Here is a 21,736-nt window from a genome sequence, read left to right on the forward strand (position 1 = left end):
AGCATGGGTGCAGGCTGGACAACTTTCAGTAATCCAGGGGATGGGTGGTGACGGCTCCGCCTCGGGTGGTAAAGATCAAGGTAGTAAGACGTCAGGGTTTTCACTCACACACACACACATCTGAAGGACTAAGCCTAAATGTGGAACTTATGATCATGGAACACAATTTAAGTACTATAAAAGATAAAAAAGTAGAAACAACATAACTAACAAAAGCTAGGAGATGAAAGGGGTAGATAAAATAGGAAAAGAAGTCCAAAATATAGTAAGTAAGGTCAGAATGACAAAAAAAGACATTTGCAACTCATATCACAGATAAAGGGATAATCTCGCTAATGTACGAGGGGCTCTTCTCGTAAGAGAAGAGAGAGAGCACGCATGTGTGAGCGAAAAGACTAAAAACCCACTTGTGGGGCAAAGCTAGCAAGGGCATCAAGGGACAATTTGTGGAAGAGAAAACAAAAAAGCCCCAATCATGAAATCTTCATATCATTCAAAAGAAGAGTTACCTATTTAAAAAAAAAAATACAAACACATATACACATATATCTTGGCAACTTGTAACGACTCAGAAATTACAGTTCTAGGAATTTAGTCTGTCAGTATACTTGCATATGTAATATGGCCCAGAGTTTCTACTTCTGTTGTATTTTAATATGTTATGAGATGTTTCTTCTAATTAACTACATGGCTTCCTTAAAGTCATATGTTTACTAGTGAGTTAATAAATGTTTACTGAGAGCTCACTATGTGCAAGGCACTATGGCAGACGCTGGGTTTGCAAAACAGTCCCTATTTTCACCCATCCACAACAAGGCAGAAAATAACAAACATCTTAACAAGCTTTACACACATATAAACATTCATATACATAATACATTTTTAAAATCTACAAACACTTTTAAAAGTATTTTCAATTAGAATTTCTAATCTACATTATATTAGCACCTTACATTTTAAATGAGCTTTGCAAATGTATTAACATATAATGAAACATATTTGTTTCATAAGGTCTACTATTTTCTATTTCAGTTTAGGCCCTTTTTTCTAATTTTAATGTGTTTTTTCATGATGGTGCAAAGGTTTACCTTTACTAAGTAAATCCATACAGTGTTTGCAAAACAAAAAAACAAAGAAGCTAGCCTCCTGAGTTCTTAACGAGTTTCTCGGAACACAGCTACAAAAAGTACAGAGTAGTGGGGGCTGGAAGGGTAATTACTACAGTGAACTGACATTAAAGCCTGAGCACAGTTTCCAACCTCACCATCACTATCGCCCTCACTGCCTCCAGGCTTGGCTCCCTCCCCTCCATAGTCCTATGTCAAGATCCTCACTTTATAAAAATACAGTTGCAGCTGAAAGCTCACATATAGAACAGTTTTGTTAAACACCAAGACTAAAGATCCCATTTAGTCTATAGAGGTTGAGTGTAAACTTAAACCTAGTAACAATCATGTCAGGAGGGCATATTGCTAAAAGCCGTCTATTGCAACATAAGGACTACCTTGCTAAGCACCGGCTATGTGAAAATTATACTCTTCCATATTTTCATATACAGTATTAATGATTTTTACAAATATATCATTTGTCAAACCTAAAATTCAAATTCCTTAACAACACTTACATGTCTAAGAAGTAATTCCAGAAGCCAGTTTAGAAGCTCTACGGACACATTTTTTCTTTGTTCCTTCAATAACTTATTTAGAAAATGTATGATATCTATTAGCAGTTTCTCATCTTCAGTGCAAGCAGGAAGCACTTGCAAAAACCTACAATAAAGAAGACAATAATCATGGTTTCTAGCTCTTTAAAGTAAGCGGCGTCTTAGAGGACTGGGGCAGGGAGGGTGGCGGGGACTCGAGCGGGGGGAGTCAAGGAAGGGAGGGAATACGGGGATATGTGTATAAAAACAGATGATTGAACCTGATGTACCCCCCCAAAAAAAATAATAAAATAAAATAAAATAAAGTAAGCGGTGTGCGGATAAGTACATAACAAGTGGCTGAGGATAGGGGTGCTGACTTGCTGTGTTTGCCAGCTTCCGCAGTGGGAACACCCGGCCTGTCTGGTCTCCCCCACCGCTGTGGAGAGAGGCACCGCGGCACCCCATGACACAGCATTCCCCCAGCACACCCGGGCCCACGTAAATACTCCTGTGAAATGTTTTAAAATCATTAGGAAGCGATGACTCTGCACAATCATTACCTTCATTTTTCATATAATTTATTTAATTGTAAGTTTACAAAATTTAATATTTAAGAGTGGTTGTGTTTAACAACTAACTTGCTCTCTCACAAGGCAGTCCTAGCAGGCTCCAGCACACCACAGAAAAGGCGAATTAGATATCCCAATTGCAAGAGCTACACTCAGTAAGAGCCCATATGTTAGAAACTCATATAACCTCATATTTTGAAAATGGCACACTTTCCGCTTAATACAAAGTTATACATTTTATACTAAAGTCAGTGAAGACTAAAATGTAAAACTGCTGGTGACGGCTGCTTACCAGTCTTGTTTTAAATGCAGCCATCTGCTAGCAGTTAAACGTGTTAAATTCACAAACCAGGGCCTTCCCAATAACTACTAAAGGACCTCCACATGGCTATCAACTTCATGGAATTCAGAGTAAAAAGAAAAATGAGATAATTTACTTAAGAACAAAACAAAAGCAACAACAACAAAGAAAAACCAGCCAAAGTTACCAAGACTTTAATCAATTCCCTGATGTCTCTTTTATTGACATAATATGAACAGGAATAAACATTCAGTTTATTTACCTATGTCTTACCCTAATCATTCACTTTTGTGAGATAACAAAATAAGATTTTCTATGATAGTATATAAAATATAATAATTATATTTGCAAAAATTATAACAATTTATTAATAATTCCAAAATGCAGTAATTATATTAAAATTTTCTCTTCTGCTATTATTATATACATATTACAGATAATAAAAATCCTTAAGGTTTTCTTTCTAAAAAAACATCTCTCACGATACCAACAAGTAAGAACGCATACTCTTATCTTCAAACTTGTGGCGATGACCCCAAATACAATTCAATCCAGGTCTCTGAAACCAGCAGGCTTAGCTGACACTGACCTGTTCAGTGTGGTGTGCCAAGACAAGGACTTCAAGGTAACCCCACAAGGGCCAGTGCCACCCTTGAAAGACAATCGGTCGTTCAGAAGATAAAAACTCATCCTCGTGAGAGCAGCCCTCACTTCTCTGTGGGCTGCAGCCTGCACAATGGAGCGGAGACAGTCCTTCAGTCCACTAGCTGTGTGTGTCATCTTCAGAGTGAGGGTGTCCTCGGTGGATAACGTCAATGTATCTAAAAATCTAAACAAAAAGAAAAAAAGAAAGAGCAATATAAAGCTATTTAAATAAAAGCTCACGATTATTTTTACTATAAACTATGTCCCCCAAATTCTGTTTTACCTTTGTTTCCTTTTAATTAAAGGGTGACTAACAGCCAAAAGAAAATCTAATGTGTATTTGTCAATATTACAGTTTCACACTAGCATGAGGATGTTCATATTGACATTTTCCTGCTTACAGAAATACAATTTTCATTCAAATAAGAAAGCACTGACAGACTAGAATCCTGAGATATTTAACAGCCATCCTCATCACCACAGTAATGAAAACAAAATTCACACATGTATTTACAGAGCTTTTACTCTAACCCAGAGCACTTTTCCTAGTGAATGACATCTATTAACTAACCAAACTTTAATCTCCAAAACAGCATAGAGCACAATGCTTTTTCATTTAAATTTCTTTGTGTGATAGTTTTTAAAAAGTAATGAACACATGTAATCTTTAAAATAAAGTAAAAATTATAATCTTCAGTGAAAAAGCAGAGTCAGATGATAATAAGTAAAAAAGCTACTTAACTTAAAGGAAAAATAAGGCCTACCTAATTAATTACATTTAGTTAAATGTGAATGTTTTTCTACTACATGTAACAGCTTACTCTTCGATTTTAGTTTCAGAGTTCATCTGCTTCAACAGATTATCACTCCCATGATACCATGATAGGTTCCAAGCTATTCTCAGCATATCAGAAACAGGCTTCAAGGCCAAACAATCAGCAGATAACGGCAAAACTATGGAGTAAGGACTCACAGCATGGTGGCCAAGTACATGTACTGGGAGATGATACCTAAAGAAAATGCATAAAAATAATTACAAACTTAAATTCTTAAATGCTTCTCAAAAGGATGAGCCACAAGTGAGGGCTAGTTCTATGCCCCCCATTCTACAATAATACGAAGATCTCTCTCGTGGTCCCTATTTTGAACAGTTATCATGCTTTACTCTTTTGCCATCCTCTAAACTTCCAAAAACACTTGATTAAACGCTTTCCTGAGGACTTGCCACACTCTATGTTGTATTAGAGCTACTTGCAGAGATGACTGACGCCCCTTGAAGTCAAGGCCCACGGCTACAGTGAACCACAAATACAAGGTGTTCAGCTGAAACACAAATGTCTACTTTATGCTACACACTGTACTTATCTACCTGTCATTCAGTTACATGGCATGACACTATGATACCCATTTTACAGATGATCAAAATGAGACTTAAAGATGCTAAATGAATTGCCTATGTTCACAGGAGTCAATAGCTGACAGAATGACAACTTACTATTTTCACTTGAGAACGCAGTTGCATCATCAATAAACTCAATCACTGTGTCACCAAGAGAACCCAGAAATATTTTTAGAGCCAAGAAAAAATTCAATAGCAGTATCTCTTAAACTAATTTAAGTTAACAGTGTTTAGCAGGACAGCAATGCCTAGCATCTCAAATGTTAAACAATAATTTTGCTAATAAAATATATCCCAAACCCCTAATTCATGTATTTGTAAGTAATGTTAGATAAACACAATTGGGCAGGATATTTAAGGGAAACAGTGTGCTTTTTCATTTCATGCATCTCAAAAAAGAGGCTAAGGTAGAATTCTGTATACAAATGAGACTGCATAATTTAAGAAAAGATAAAAAATTTTTAAAAAAGTGGAATTTTCCTTAGCAGGACTCTGGAGAGAAATGGCTAACGTTAGGTCTGATATAGGAAAATCAAAGGTGAATTCTGGACATCTCTTCATGCCAGAAAGCAAGAATGTACTAAAAGGCTCATGAAGCCATAGCGAAAGGACACAGGAGCCTCCTTGAAAGGACCTGCACTAAATGAAAAGAGTTAAGGCAGTCAATCAATGGTCAAGCCTTGAATAAGTTATAAAACGTACTACAAATTAAGCCTGAAGCACATGGAAGAAAACAATAAAAAGCAAAGGGTATTACATCATGACCAGTTTGAGAAACCATTACACATCCACCATTTAGACAACAATTTTTAAAATGACATTACTGTGTGTAAAAAAAATTACTGTTGCCCTTTCTTCTCTATGGACAAGAACTTTGATCTTGAGCTAACTCACTGGCCCTTTTCCCCAGGACAAACCAAATAGATATGGAATAACAACTTTACTAAACTGCTTTGCTTATGGTGACAATGACTCCCTGCACCTGGCTGGGAGGTGTGGAAACAACCTATAAATGCACAGTGGGAAGCCACAGCTCTGAGCATCCCTGAGTGCTGTGGCTCTCACTCATAACATGTCTTGTGGGGACCTGGACATTATGCCTACGGCACGCTTCCTACAGATCACATTTTCTACTGGGACGTGGGCCTCCTAAGCCAAGACCGCTTCCAGCACCCACATGTGTGATCACATTTCAAGCATGACCTACTGTCATTATGTGTGTTTTATTTTTTAGCCAAAACCTAAAGACCATAGAGAATGTGATGTCTACAACTAAAGAATTTCACTCCCAAGGATATACCCAAGAGGAACTCTCGCACACATACCCCAGGAGATACACACAACAATGTTCACAGGGACGTATACAGGAGCGAAAGCCCAGAATGAACCCAAATACCCTATGACAGGAGAAGGAATACAATGTGGTATCATCTAACAATGGAGTATTATCCAGCAGTGAAAATGATTACACAAGGTGTATTAATATCTTGCAAGTATAACATGTTATTTTTAAATTAATCAGTTTTATTAAGACACAATTTACCTACCTTTAACATACACAGATTTTAAGTATATAGGCTGCTCAGTGTTTATATATGTATTCATTTGTGTAACCACCACCCAGAATAAAACAGAACATTTCCAGCCCCTCAGAAAGATTCGCTGTTCCCTTTTCTCGTCAATTACTCTCCTCGCCCTCCTTCAAGAGGTAACTACTACTGTTACCTATTCTGACTTCTCTCACCAGAGGTCAACTTTATCTGTTGACGAACTTTAAAGAAACGGAAGCTACAGTATATACTCTTTCATGGCTTCTTTCACACTATGTCTATGAGACGTTGTTGTGTGAAAAGTAGTTTTAAAATGTTGCATAGTGTTCCATTGTATGAGTATAGCACAGTTCATTTATCAATCCTCTGTTGGACATTTGGGATATTTCAAGCTTTTGGTTACTGTAAATAAAGCTGTTATGAACATATATATATACACACACACACATACATATACATATGAAAGAATAGTGAGTGATGCCAATACCAAGAGCTGGTGAGAGTGTGGAACAGCTAGAACTACTACCCTGCTACAGGGAATGTAGACCAGTGCACCACTCTGGAATACTTTTTGGTAGCATCTACTAAAGGTTAACATATAAACATCCTCTGATCCTTATGTGTTCAAGAATGTTCTTAGCAGTCATTTATTCATAATAACCCCAAACATAAAACAAACCAAGTGTCCATCACTGATAGAATGGTAACTACACAGCTGTATATTCTTACACAGAATACTACACAGCAATGAAAATAAACCAAATACTGCTTCATGCGATGACACGGACAAAACTCAAAAGAAGCCAAATGCAAGAATATACTGACACTCTGTTTATAAAGATCAAGAACAATTTATAATAACAGAATGTATAAATTACCTTGGTGGGTGCTGGAAGGTAATGAAGTAATATAAAAGTTTTTTGGGTTTTTAATTTTTTAAGGAACCTCCAAACTGTTTTCCATAATGGCTGTACCAACTTACGTTCCCACAAACAGTGCAAGAGAGTTCCCTTTTCTCCACATCCTCTCCAACATTTATTGTTTCTAGATGTTTTGATGATGGCCATTCTGACCGGTGTGAGGTGATACCTCATTGTGGCTTTGACTTGCATTTCTCTAATGATTAGTGATGTTGAGCATCTTTTCATGTGTTTGTTAGCCATCTGCATGTCTTCTTTGGAGAAATGTCTATTTAGGTCTTCCACCCATTTGTGGACTGGGTTATTTGCTTTTTTGGTATGAAGCTGCATGAGCTGCTTATATATTTTGGAGATTAATCCTTTGTCAGTTGCTTCATTGGTAAGTATTCCCTCCCATTCTGAGGGTTGCCTTCTTGTCTTGTTTATGGTCTCTTTCGCTATGCAAAAGCTTTTAAGTTTGACCCAGTAATCCCACTACTGGGCATATACCCAGAGAAAACCATAATCCAAAAAGAAACATGTACAACAATGTTCACTGCAGCACTATTTACAATAGCCAGGACATGGAAGCAACCTAAATGCCCATCAACAGATGAATGGATAAAGAAGATGTGGCACATATATACAATGGAATATTAGCCATAAAAAGGAATGAAATTGAACTATATGTAATGAGGTGGATAGACCTAGAGACTGTCATACAGAGTGAAGTAAGCTGGAAAGAGAAAAACAAATACCGTATGCTAGCTCATACGTATGGAATCTGAAGAAATGGTACTGATGAACCCAGTGACAGGGCAAGAGTGGAGATGCAGATGTAGAGAATGGACTTCAGGACATGGGGCTGGGGTGGGGGGTGAAGGGGAAGCTGGGACGAAGTCAGAGAGTAGCATAAACATATTTACACTATCAACTGTAACACAGATAGCTACTGGGAAGTTGCTGTATAACAAAAGGAGATCAACTTGATGATGGGTGATGCCTTAGAGGGCCAGGATAGAGAGGAGGGGAGGGAGTCGTGGGAGGGAGGGGATATGGGGATATATGTATAAATACAGCTGATTCACTTTGGTGTACCTCAAAAACTGGTACGAGAGTGTAAAGCAAATATATTCCAATAAAGAGCTTAAAAAAAAAGAAAAGTCTTTTCCAGTGTGATATTTTCTACTTAAATCTACATGTCAGTTACATGCATGTATTTCTCTGAAAAAATTCATGATTTGTAAACTTTATGTCATACTCCAAGAAAAACAATTTACTTTTTAAAAAGTCTAAAGAGACATGAAAACCAAATGCAATTTATGACCTTGATTGGATCCTGCATTTTTTTTTTTAATCTATATATTTGGGGTATAATTAGAGAAACTGGATCATGTTACAGAAGTATTTTTACTTTTCTTAGATGTGACCATTCATGGTACAGTAGTTATGTAGGATAATGTCCTTAATTTAAGGAGGTACATGCTGGAATAATTGGAAGGGAAAGAAAATTATGTCTGATACTTATTTTTTAATGAATCGGGGAAAGATTATAGAAAAATAATGTACTGAGAGAGAGAAGGAGAGAGAGATGAAGGAAAATAAACAGACTTATGTGTTAACAGTAGCTGAATTTAGGCTGAAGGGTATGCAAGTGTTCACTGTGTAGTTTTCGGTAGACTTGAACAATATCAAAATAAAAACTTGGTGACAGGGACGTACACTTACTGAAGTCTCCGAAGCACCACTGTGAAGGAGACATGAAAGCACTACAAGTTATGTGATGAAACACTAGGTGAGACAAATTAAAGATTCTGATTTCCCTTTCTGTAACAATATTTTACCTTCAAGAAAATAAAAGAAATAAGTTCTTTACCTTCTAGAAACTGAAACAGGCAAACTGAAGACTGATGGTGAAGAAGGTTTATTGGAAGGATTATCAGACCTATTGCACAACAGAAACACAAAAGGAAAGAAACAATTGAATAGACCCTCATTTCATCTAACAAATACAACTTGCTTCACTTCCTTCCCTGAAACTCAAATCAAGATTTGCATTTGGTTCTGTCATTTAGTACAGTTATAACATGCTATACCCAGATTTGCTTATGAAGAGCAAATTATGCTTTTCTTTAAGAAGTCGCTATAAAAAATGATTCATACAAGGCAGGCGCTGTGCTGGCAGGTGGCCTCTGTGTCTCGCTCCCACCGATCCTGCTCAAGGTCAGTGTTAATCAGATATGACCATACTAAACATCTTCCCCAAGGTTTTCTTAAATTAAATATTAAAGAAAAAACATACAAAAATTGAGAGAATATACTAAAGAATGCATTAGTGATAAAACTTACTATACTAATTATCAAATTCTGTGCTTAATAATGTTCAAAAATAAAAGTTCACGGTGACTTTCTGAGCCAATGTGTTTTTTAATACTGCTTACTCAAACCAAATATCATATCACATGTATCTACCATGGAAAGCATAAGCTTCTTAAGTCAGAAATTTCCAAGCATTGCTATAAGACTGCACCAGATACCTTAGACAGACAATTCAGAGTAGAAACCTTTTAAAACTCCTATAGCTCACCACATATCCATTCTTGATACTTCCTCAAATAAAAGAAGACAAAATAATGCTCCAACTTCAGTCACGACGGTACAATCTTCATGAAATATCAAGGAAACTGAGAAATAAAAAGAAGCATAACTTTATAAAATATTTTTACCTGTAGAAAGAATGAACTTCAAAAATTTAACTATCTTAACTCAGAGATGCCATGCTCAGAGAAACGCGATGTTAACCCAGGTAAACTGACATCACCCAAACAGCGGCTCGCAAACGTCCAAATCCACACACATCTCTGCAGGGCTTGTTAAAACAGAGTTTCTGATCCAGTAGGTTTGGGGGATATAGACACTACTGGCCTAGCTCACAGGATGCACTCCATAACTGTCTGCTGAAGGATGAATCTTCCTTGTTGAGCACCTAGTTAAAAACTAATTTTGCCCTGAAACTAAATTCATTAATGACAGATATGCTAATTCATTTTCAGACTCAAGTAGTTTTTGGAAACATCAGTGAGATAGAAAAAGTATTAAAAGGGTACAGATTATGTTGCCTTAGAAAATGCCTTTGAATCTAGCAGGTGCTCATAATTAGTTGACTGCTTGAATAATTTAAATCAAAATTATAAATGAAGGTAAACTAGGAACTAAATTCTACTGAATGAGGTTAACAGGAAGATGATTATTAACCAGACAAAAGAAAACTAGAGATCCATAACTGCTCCTCTTACCCATCAACCTAGAAAAGAATTATAAACGTTCACACAGTATTCAACATCTATATGGCTGAACACACTGAGTCTCTTTAGAACTTCTCCTGGTTTGAAAGTTATCGATGTTACTTAACTGTGTCCTACTCACTTGGCAAGCAGAAGCCATTAGAAGAGAAGAAAATGCTAAAATAAAATGCCTATATTCCAATAAGATTTTGAACATAAATATCATTTATCTTTTACATGCCTGATAACTAACAAGGTTAACCATATTGAGACATTTGATCAAGATGTCTCCTGTAGAATATTTAAAAGCAGTGGCCTACACTTTCAGCAAAGAAAACAGCACAGAATGTTACCAAAGCTCTCTACTGAGAACAGTCAGAAAAGAAGAGGAAAAAGAAGAGAACAAAATTACATGGAATTTCTCCATCTAAATACCTTACTCAATTACAACCAAATTGAAAGGGGTTAAAAAAAATCATATAAATGCTGGAGAGGGTGCAGAGAAAAGGGAACCCTCCTGCACAGCTGGTGGGAATATAAATTGGTGCAGCCACTATGGAAAACAGTATTGAGGTTCCTTAAAAAACTAAAAGTGGAACTACCATATGACCCAGCAATCCCACTACTGGGCATATACCCAGAGAAAACCATAATCCAAAAAGAAACATGTACAACAATGTTCACTGCAGCATTATTTACAACAGCCAGGACATGGAAGCAACCTAAATGCCCATCAACAGATGAATGGATAAAGAAGATGTGGCACATATATGCAATGGAATATTACTCAGCCATAAAAAGGAATGAAATTGAGTTATTTGTAGTGAGGTGGATGGACCTAGAGACTGTCACACAGAGCAAAGTAAGCCAGAAAGAGAAAAACAAATACCGTATGCTAACTTATACATATGGAATCTAAAATAAAAAAACAATGGTTCTGATGAACCCAGTGACAGGGCAAGAATAAAGATGCAGATGTAGAGAACAGACTTGCGGACATGGGGTGAGCGAAGCGGGGGGTGAAGGGGAAGCTGGGACGAAGTGAGAGAGTAGCATTGACATATATAGACTACCAAATGTAAAACAGATAGCTAGTGGGAAGTTGCCACATAACACAGGGAGATCACCTCGATGATGGGTGATGACTTAGAAGGCTGGGATAGAGAGGGTGGGAGGGAGTCACGGGAGGGAGGGCATATGGGGATATGTGTATAAATACAGCTGATTCGCTTTAGTGTACAGAAAAAAACTGGCACAACAGTGTAAAGCAATTATATTCCAATAAAGAGCTTTAAAAAAAATGCTTTATAAAATGTAATAAATTAATGCTCAGAGTCATTCAGGATGGTCTAGTTCCCACTCCCCACAGGTTGGGTCTACACACTCTTAATGCCCATTTAAGGACATAATCAGTTATCACAGCAAAGCGTCAGATTTAAAGGCACAAACAAAACAAGACTGAGGAAACAGACACAGGAAAGAAGGCAGCAGTGACAAACAGCTGCAGCGCTCGCTCTCTCCAGGGGATAGCTGATCGTCCGAGCACCAAACGCCAGCTACATCAAGGAGCAAAGAGCCATCAGAGGTTCCAGTCCTTCTCCACTGTAAGGGTTAACTCTATTACAAGATTTTAAGAAAATTTCGACAAAAGCGTTAAACATTTTCCACTGCAATGGGTTTTTTAGTGGCATATTCACCAATAAACTTTGTTATTCTATAGTAAAGTGGAAACTAAATGTTACCTACAGTTAAAGCTTCAGATTGAGCTCGCTACTATGAGAATTTATTCACCTCTGAACAGCAGGGTCAAGAGAGCAGGCTGTTGGGAGAGGGACACGCGCAGCACAGGGTCAGCACAGAGGACCTTCCTCAGCAGTGTAAGGCTCGGCTGCACCAGGCACTCGACCACCTGGCCAGCGGGGAGAATACAGTCATTTATTTTTATCAATTCTAAGATGAAATAAGATATACTATAACATCATCTTCTTCTAAATGTCATACTTTTTCACCAAACTTCTGTGAAACTAAAATGCAATCATTAAGAATTATTTTTCACTGAAAGTAAGTTTTGTATATACTTCTGCTTACACATCTAATAGAAATTTTAAGGTTAGCTTTCCTTTAGAAACCTCAGTCACTTTTAGAAATAAAAAAATGAACAAGGTAGTGGGTGTTACTCAGGATTGAAACTCCAAGTACTCAACCAAATCCAGTTGAATTCATTTCAAATTTAATTAATAAAAACACCAATTTGTAAAAATATGTCTTACCTCACCATCCTGACCCACACATTCACTTAAATACTCAATTATCTTGTCAATTAAGCATAATTTTTTCACCACAGCATGCATTTTAATATCTGTAGACCAAAGAAAAATGACTAAAAGTTAAAGAACATTTTCTACAGTTATAAAAATACAGACATCTACACAACTTTCAAACTTTTAAAAGTTACACCTAGTGCTGAAAATTAGAGGATGACACTTTAAACTTCTTACTTTATACACATCTGAACAATTTGAAAACTTTTAAGTAAAGAGCACATCTTACTTCTGTAATATAAAAAAATAAATAAGAGTAATTCAATGAACTAGCTCAGATTCTGAAAAGGACTAGAATTTTAAGTATACAAATGAACCCTTTTACTTATACATGGAAAATTATTTTATGTTCTTTCATTGACATTTCTTCTCTTTTCCAAATCCATCATCTCAAAATGTTTAGAATTCTCCACAAGCTAATGTGTAAATATGACTTGCATTTTTCTATCAGTATCAATGCAATATTTTTAACCTCAAACTGTTAAGAGCAAATATAAAAGAAAGGCTCCATAACATACTCTACATATTTCTAAAGAATATGAACTCTCTTAATAAACATACACGTGCGTGCGTGTGTGTGTGTGTGTGTGTGTGTGTATACACTGCCACGGTCTGAATGTCTGTGTCCCTGCAAAACGTGTATGTTTGAAACCTAATCTCCAATGTGGTGGTGCTAGGAAGTGGGGCCTTTGGGAGGTGATGAGGTCATGAAGGTGGAGTCTTCCTGAATGAGATCAGTGTCTTTATAAAAAGAGGAGAGCTTTGTTGCCCCTTCTCCATGTGAGGACACAGAGAGAAGACAGCCACCTATGAACCGAGAAGCAGGCCCTCACCAGACACTGAATCTGCGGCGCCTTAATCTTGGACGTTGTCCAGCCTCCAGAACTGTGAGAATAAATTTCTGCTGTTTATAAGCCACCCAGTCTATGGTATTCTATTACAGCAGCCCAGACAGACTAAGACACACACACACACACGCACACACACGCACACACACAGGTACAAGAGATATTACTAGCACCAAAGACTTTACTTGCTTATAGATTAGTTACAAGTATTTCACAACTTGCAGACAAATTTTCTTAATTTGTCCTCCTATATTGTCATTGAGAAAAACGTACAAATATAAAGTTGATATCTAATTCATAGCTATCACTGTAACTACCTTTAGCTGCCATTTTACAAAGGTAGTTTCCACTACCCTCCAATACAGTACATACCAAAATTAAGAACTTTATTTCTGAAATACCGAAACAATACCAAAACGATACCCTCTAGAAGTTTTCTTTAATCTTCTTAGCCAAGGCTCTCCACATTTGCTCCAGCCTTACTTTCTGTAGTCTCCATTATTGTTATTAAAATCATAAATATGGTGAATGTGCTCTTTCAAACTACTCTCTCCTCCCAGTTTCCACTAATGTCAGGAAGAGAATGTTCATCACACCCCACCTTTCAAGCTAAAAAAATTATTTTTATGTAAATGCAAAGTTATTTCTCTCAAACATTAAAGATAAATTACATACATCACATATAGGAAAAAATTAAAAACTCAAAGAATAACAACACTATGAACAAAGCTAAGAGTAAATTTTACTACTTGTTTTTAAAAATAAACCTTTAAAGAAAATACATAGTGCATTATTTTTATCTTACGTACCCACAAAGTACAATTTGATCAATTTCTCTAAGCAAGATGGAACAAACTGAAACATCATGTACTAGGTAAACTGATAAAGGATCATGTGATTTACTGTTAGAATTATATCAACATTTCAGAAGGAAGATAATTTTATCAAATGTCATTCCACAGGTCAAATAATGATAATTCAGACCAGGGGTCAGCAAACTTTTTCTGTAAAGAACCACATGGTAAATACGTCGGGCTTTGCTGGCCACATATGGCCTTTGCCATGTATTCTTTGTTAAAAATATAAAAACCATCCTTAACTTGAAGGCTGCAAAAGGAAAACAGGCCACAGGCCAGACTGGCCTACAAACCACACAGCATCTAAAGTTCCATTCTCAGCAGCATCTTCCTTAAAAGACATTACCTTGCATGATCACAGCTAACTGCTCTGCGGCCGACTTTCTCAAAATAAGATCAATATCATCAGAGATAAAGATTTCATATACCTTTTCAACAGTCTCCAACTGAAAACAAACAAAAATAAATTTTTTTCCATCTACTTCCAATTCTCCAGTAAAATTCTATAATTATAAAAACAAAAGCTCTAAAGCCAACTTGTTTAAGTAACTGATATAGTTACATTTGCAACAATGATGAGCTAGGTCAGGGAGGGAGTTAGGATCTAAAACAAAGAACCATCATGTGAAATAAGCCTCCTCTTAATGTACATTTCTGCTCGGAAGCCATTCATAACCCATTAGCCACTTTAAGAATTTCACAGAAGACATCCAATTTACACAACATCACTACAGTTAGTTCCAGGCTGGCCCGAGAACAGGGACCCAGACATGCAATTCGGGATTTCTCTGCTGCTCCAGAAGCCACAGCTGGCATCCCCTTGGCCCTCTCCCCTGCCCCCTCTTAGGGACCCTGAGGCAGACAGCTCCCTGGGGCCTGCTGCCCAGCACTCCGACCAAGCCCCCTTGTCCCGTACCAGTCCCTGACTATCACTTCCTGCCAGAACAGAGTGTGAGGAGGCAAAACACAGCAGAAAAAGCGGAGAGAAAAGGACAGAGACCACACTCCTCCTTTCTCCCACCCACTGCCATCTGCAGCCCTAACGTGGGCTCAGGAAAGACAGTTCTAGAACCCCACTCCCACGTTCCTCCACACCACACACAGGGCACAGGAAGCCACCTGTGGCTTAGTATTCAGGAAGTCCCCAACAGGACCTGGTCAGTGGCCTGTGGAAGGTTCTCCAATCCTCCTAGAAGAACACTGAATGTGTTTCCCCATTTTAAAAAATCCACTGTGTTACATGTGGCTCTACGGCACTACCACAGGCCTCGGGGGATGGTCTAGACTTAAATAAGAACTGCCAGACTGCACACCTGGAGCCACAGGAGAAGCTACAAAACACAGGAAAGAACCTGTGACGCTAAGGGGCAGCGTGCTTTATCTGATCCTGCATTGTCCGTGAAGATTTGGGTGCAGTCCTGGACAGACAGGGAGATGAAGACTATGCCTCTGAGGAGAGGGCAAAAGCCAGAGATTTAGAAAAGAGATTCACAAAACAAAAAAAAATCTCAGAACCACTGTAACATTTAAAAGAAACTTCCTTTGCCTTCTATAGTATTTTTCCTGTAATAAAGAGGCTGAAAACTTTTCTCATAGGAATATTTTTTTTGCTATTAACAAGCAATTTCTAACAGAAGAAAAAGAAGTTTTATGTTAGTAATATTTGTTTTTAAGAGTCATCACAGCATCTTTCCACTAGATTAGCCTTATGTTGTATTTAAGATACTATTCAAATTAATTTGCATTTCCAGTGTATATTCTGAATGAAAAGGGACATGATGCCTGGCATATAGCAGGCACTCGGGAAATATTTGTTCAATAAACAAATGTATCCAGAAGCCACAAAAAGCCAGGACACAGTTTCACATTAGGCAGGAAGAACCACACTTGATGCCACCATTTCTCTCCCTCGGTGTGTAACACAAATTGAAGAATATAACATAAAAGACATCAAATAACCACACAGTTATAAATAAATAAACATGCTTGAAAGTTATAATCACCTTAATAATCAGTTCCCTTCTGTCATCCAATTTGAGGTCAATAGGCTTTTTCACAATAAATAAGTTAGTAACTCTGGAGAGAACTCTGGCATCAATTGAAGGGCGCTTGGTATCCGCCCCCTCTTCCGCTGCAAGGTGACATGCTAAAAGCTTTAATGCCAGCGCCCGGACCCTGAAGAAACAAAGTCTTGAGGTTAACATTCTGTAATATACAAATGTATAGAATTATAAAGGCCCATAATCATAAAGAATTATTACAATCAACACAATAATTAGCTATGCTTATAGTGACATTACTGATGACATCTTACTTTTTGTATTAAAATATTTAGTGTATAAGTAGCTATTCTTGCATTTTACATTTATAAATAAGCAGAAATAAACAATCAGTAATTACAAGTGAAGATGCAGACTGAGACTTCGAACTTCACTGTCAACATCACCTCAACTCCAGTAAGTCAGTACTCAAATTAAAAATCCTAACTCCTAAAAAAAAAAAAAAAATCCTAACTCCTGACTCCAAGTCTAGTCACCCATCTCAATCATAAAAACTATCACAGACCCATGAACAGAGTCCAAACAGCAGGTCATATCTCCAGGACAGTAATCATTCTAATAGCTAAAGTGAGAAACTGGGGGCGAAACAGATTCCGTCAAATATGAAACCCATTTGGTTCCCATTGAACTTCTCATTTGGGATGGATTAGCATTAAGGTCAGCTGAGTGGGGAGGTGGGCGATTTCAAGAAAAGGTTCACTCCTGCATGCCATTAGACAATGAAGTGGAAAACGAGACAAACCATCGCGTGCACGCACAGCAATGAGCTGGGAGATACCGAGGCAGGTTCCTGGACTACGTGGACACTGGGCGAATTTTAAGCGGTAATCCAAGCTCCAGGTTTCAGGTACTACGTGTGAGACAGCGATTAAAACCTGCACACTCAGGGAGGCCTCCCGACCACAGCACAGCCTGTGTCCTGTCACCCTGAAGACCCCCATCACAACACTGATCTTGCTTTATTACAATTAATAGTAAAGTATAACTGATACATCTTTCTTCTCAATTACATGCCCATTTCTGGAAGGGCAGTGTCGTGTCTCTGTCGTGTGCTGCTAGGTTTCCACAGGCGACCACGCTTCTCCAGTGCTTACCAAATCTACAGAAAGCAGGAATTTACTGTACTGCTAATAGATATCATCTTTGGAAGGCAAATATTTACTCCAAGATGGTGTGGGAAGTTAGGCAAACCTCCCTCTCCCACCTGCTGGGACCTCATGAAAGCTTAGTGCAGCCAGACACCCCCGTGACGCTCTTCCTTTGTGCCAACGCTCTCGGCACTAACATCGGGGGTTGTCAGCGCAGGAAGTGCCACCACCTCCAGGGAAAAGGCCAGAGCGGGAGAGGTGAGGCATATGCTCACGCATCTCCTCCTCTGGTAGATAAATGCAGCATTTTTAGATTTAGCATGAGCACCAGAGTCTGATTATTTCTCCTCATTTACTTCTTTTAACAAATACATTTTGAGCATATTTTTGCCCAAGGTACTCAACGATGTTCTGAGGATGTAAAGATAAGCCAATGGACGGCTTCCTGCCTAATGGCTTTTATGGTCTGGTGAGATGCGTAGAATTAGTCAAACAATGAAAATAAATATGTAATCTAGACTGCTTAAAAAAAAGAGGTCTGGCCTTGCCCTTGGCTCCTGGGAGGGCGTCTCTCAGCCCTCAGGATGTCCTGCCTGATAAGAGTGTTTTCCTTTACCTGGAGACTTTGGGCCCCCAAAGGTGAGCGGAAAATAAATATCTACTGTGTTAAATCACCAAAGTCAGGGTAGGGAGCTCTCCACTAGCACATTAATAAAGCCACTGCCCAGGGTGTACGGGAACATCTGCAGAAGCCAATCCCTGAGAAGCGCAAACACACTAACCTGACTGCCCCTCCGCCTCCTGCACCACCACCCCTTTCCTCTCTACATGACCCAGCGGCCCTCACAATCCCCTCTGATTTTCCTCCTTCCATTCTGTTAACCTTTTAGTTTATTTCACTGACCTCCTTATCTTTTCATCTGATCATCTGCTTATAAAAAGCCACTGTATTACCCTAATGTAGGTATGGGGAAAACAAAATTATCCACTGTCACAAGGACGTCTGCTTGTTCCTCCCAGCCTTTCCAACCAACCCCTTCTCTTCATCACCGCTTATCCATCTTGATTCTAAGCTTTTTTCCTCTTCTCAGTGAGGGAAAATCTAACCGCTGTCACCTAAAGAGAGTAACAGAAGATGCATGTTGCGCTGACAGAGAGGGAAGGAAGACAATCTTTCTCTCCTTTTCTTTTAGCTAAAATGACACACAAATGGTGGCGGAAAGGACACTTTTTCAGTTTCCCAAAGAGGACAAGCTAAACAAGATTAATACCTTGTACTTCATACCCTGGTACGTGAGGCAACTGGTCCACTACACTTTCATGAAAAACTCTAATTTTCAGAACAAATATTTAATGAGAAAAGTTTCACTCCAGGAAGCTAACAGTTTCTCAAGCGAGAAGGCGATGAGAATGCACTCCAGGTTCTGCAACCTGCTCCCCTCCTCGGCTGCGTGCACAGCACCAGGGCCGCGACGCCGCCACACAGGCCGATCCAATGGCGCAGCTGCGAGACCAACACTGAGTCTCAGGCCTCGTGCAAAGGGCCTTTTCTCGGGGAGTTTCAGGCAGTAACTCCCCGTCTCTGTCTAATACGAGAATCACTTTCCTTTACCTCCTTTGGTTCTATACTGTTGGATATAATTACCACCCTCTCCTAGAACATCCCCGTTCATCTTCCCCACGCAGAAGACTCTGCTGTACGTACGACGGCTTCTTCACCAGCAGCAGTCTCAGCATGAACTTCAACCGGGTGGCGCAGGGCAGAATCCCTTCGCCGGCCTCAGAACTCGCTTCGCCCAGGAGGAGAATGCAGTTACCCAAAGGGTCCTCCGTGTCCGCGTAGCCCTAACACATTTCATAAAAAGAGAAATTAGAATTTGATTGTGCACATATACTGCTTAATTTTTTAACTTGAAAATAAGAATTGTGTTGACCTGTCAGGCAACTCACAAATTTCTTTCAACTCAGTTGCATGATGACTTTTCAAAATAATCTCCGTGAGGTAAGAAGCCTACATACAACTGTATTTAAGAAACACTACCGGGGACTTCAGGAAAATGGGCCGACCCTCCTGACACTTGCTAATTTTTCTACTTTCCACGATTCTAGTAGTGGCACTGCCCCTGGATCCCAGAGCTTCAGACCCGTCCCCACCGCTACACAGACAGAGTGCTGCCAACACGCCTGCGTACCACTGAGCTGGGCCAGCGGCAGGGCAGGAGGCCCGGGCCCTCCCTTCTGAGAGGACTGTTCCTGTGATGGCATCTCCCATCTCCACCTTCTCATCCCAGGGAGGGAGGGCCCCGAACTCCTCTTGCTCCTTCACCTAAGCCCAGAAGGACTGCTAAAAAAGCTTTGTTTCTAAGAGCTCATTAATCACAGTACCACGCTACTCCATATACACACAGATAGAGCCCATGAAGCCAGGTCTGTTATACAGTCCACTTAGAAAGTCAATGCTAAATGCCTGCGCCTCACTCTTTAACCTCCCACCCAGACACACAGTGCACGCAAATGCACAAATGTAACCTTCTGCCAGAAACAAGACAGCCGCCCACTTCCTGTTCCTTAATCAGAGTGCCTTCGTGGCTTCATTTCACTTCTTCACAGCATGACGGTTCTGCTGCTTGCGTGTTTAAATCAATCACTCACCAAAGAGAAAGGGTCGCATAAGTGGGGGAGCACGGAGTACCTGCAGCACTGGGATGACAGGACACAGAGACTCGACAAACTTGTTCCAGGTCAGCGCCGTCATCCTCAGTCGCCCCTGCAGCAGGTACATCAGGATGGCCCTGGCAGTGGCGTTCACCTGCTCAACAACACAGGGGAAACAATCCAACAAGAGGAAGAGGCCCGCTAAGTCACCTTACACACCTGTAACACTTCATAAGATCTGGAAAGGTGCTGTAATTAGCATCCCTTCCTTCAAACATTCCTATTTCCACCGCATCATCTCACATTCTGTTCTCAACCAGTTTTTCCCCCTTAATGATTTCCCTTTTTTTTTTTTACCTTTAAAAGTATATTTTTCCATTGACTAAAAATGTTCCTTAAGGAAATACTCTACTTATTATAACTACTGCATTGTTCCTGCATCTTACATAAAAAACTTGTTTGATCTGAATTCTCTGAGAACAAGTATGTCCTGTATTTCGAGCCTCATTTTTTTTTAACATTTCTTTTTAGTTAAACAACAACTTAACTGAACCCATACATCAAAGACAAGTTTCTTTTTAGTTTCTCATCATACTATCTTGTTACATTAGAATATTACTTTGATTGAGCTGAGTATCTAAAGAATTAGAGTGGTCTTTTGTACTTACTTCTAACATGCCATACCTCATTTTTGGGCTCCTGAATACCAAATGCAGAGATTTCATACAGAACTTTTGGGTGAAGCAGAAAATGAATTCCATTACAAAGGGAAGACACAGGTTTACCAACATTATGGATGCCTAAACATTCCTGCAAAATAATACCAAACATTTTTAAAACTGAGTGACACTGATTTTTCCAAAGCATCCTTCTTTCTTCTGTTTATAATTCAAATCCAATTTTAGTACTTATGTCACTGAAACTTTTCTTTTAACTGGTAGAAGATTAAAAAAAGATTCTCTTGACTAACGGTCGCTGAGTCTGCATGAGATACCTATTACGTTTCCCTCAGCCAACAAGGGTGGTCTTGACAAATTAAATAACCAAAATGCTGAGACAACCATAATCTTTTAAAGTTATTCATAATAACAGACACAAAGGAAATAAACAACATCATAAACTTATCCTAAGGTGTTTGCATTTTGCTTACTGAGGTTTGACAAAGAGAAAATTCAAATCAAAACAGACAAATGTCTGTGTGAGGGGAGGACACCATACATGTGGGACTTTCATTATCACACAGCGATGCACCTGCATGTAAGTGATGACTCTGTGCCATCTCTTGACAGATTATCACAAATTCCACTCTGGATATGCACCCAAAAGAACCGAAGCACTGTTCACAACAGCCAAAAGATGGAAACAACCCAAATGTCCACTAACAGATGAATGGTAACAAAGTGTGGTATATATACAACAGAATATTACTCATCCTTAAAAAGGAATGCAACCCTGATATATACTAAACATGGATGCTAAGTGAAATAAACCTGACACAAAAAGACGATAAGATTGCACAAGTATGAGGTACCGAGGTACCTAGAACAGTCAAATTCAGAAAGTAGAATGGTGGCTGTCAGGACCTGGGGGGGTTGGAGGGACAGAGAGTTATTTT

At 38.9% G+C, this 21,736-nt stretch overlaps 1 protein-coding gene across 9 annotated transcripts in view; it reads right to left on the minus strand.

Moving 5' to 3' along the window:
• RTTN (rotatin) overlaps window positions 1–21,736 on the minus strand; it is a 139,093-nt gene that overhangs the window by 83,390 nt on the left and 33,967 nt on the right. For 7 of the 9 annotated variants that reach the window (XM_057700124.1, XM_057700126.1, XM_057700123.1 and 4 more), the window contains 12 exons: window positions 20,806–20,931; window positions 20,159–20,275; window positions 19,172–19,311; window positions 16,322–16,493; window positions 14,665–14,764; window positions 12,563–12,651; window positions 12,084–12,201; window positions 9,596–9,692; window positions 8,885–8,953; window positions 3,982–4,170; window positions 3,105–3,344; window positions 1,625–1,769 (listed from right to left, as the gene is read on the minus strand). In XM_057700124.1, the coding sequence (XP_057556107.1) occupies window positions 1,625–1,769; window positions 3,105–3,344; window positions 3,982–4,170; window positions 8,885–8,953; window positions 9,596–9,692; window positions 12,084–12,201; window positions 12,563–12,651; window positions 14,665–14,764; window positions 16,322–16,493; window positions 19,172–19,311; window positions 20,159–20,275; window positions 20,806–20,931 (1,602 nt within the window). The remainder of the gene's footprint in view (window positions 1–1,624; window positions 1,770–3,104; window positions 3,345–3,981; window positions 4,171–8,884; window positions 8,954–9,595; window positions 9,693–12,083; window positions 12,202–12,562; window positions 12,652–14,664; window positions 14,765–16,321; window positions 16,494–19,171; window positions 19,312–20,158; window positions 20,276–20,805; window positions 20,932–21,736) is intronic. The other 2 variants (XM_057700127.1, XM_057700128.1) reach the window with 2 other exon arrangements.

Source organism: Hippopotamus amphibius, chromosome 11, assembly GCF_030028045.1.
Source record: "Hippopotamus amphibius kiboko isolate mHipAmp2 chromosome 11, mHipAmp2.hap2, whole genome shotgun sequence".
NCBI lineage: Eukaryota > Metazoa > Chordata > Mammalia > Artiodactyla > Hippopotamidae > Hippopotamus > Hippopotamus amphibius.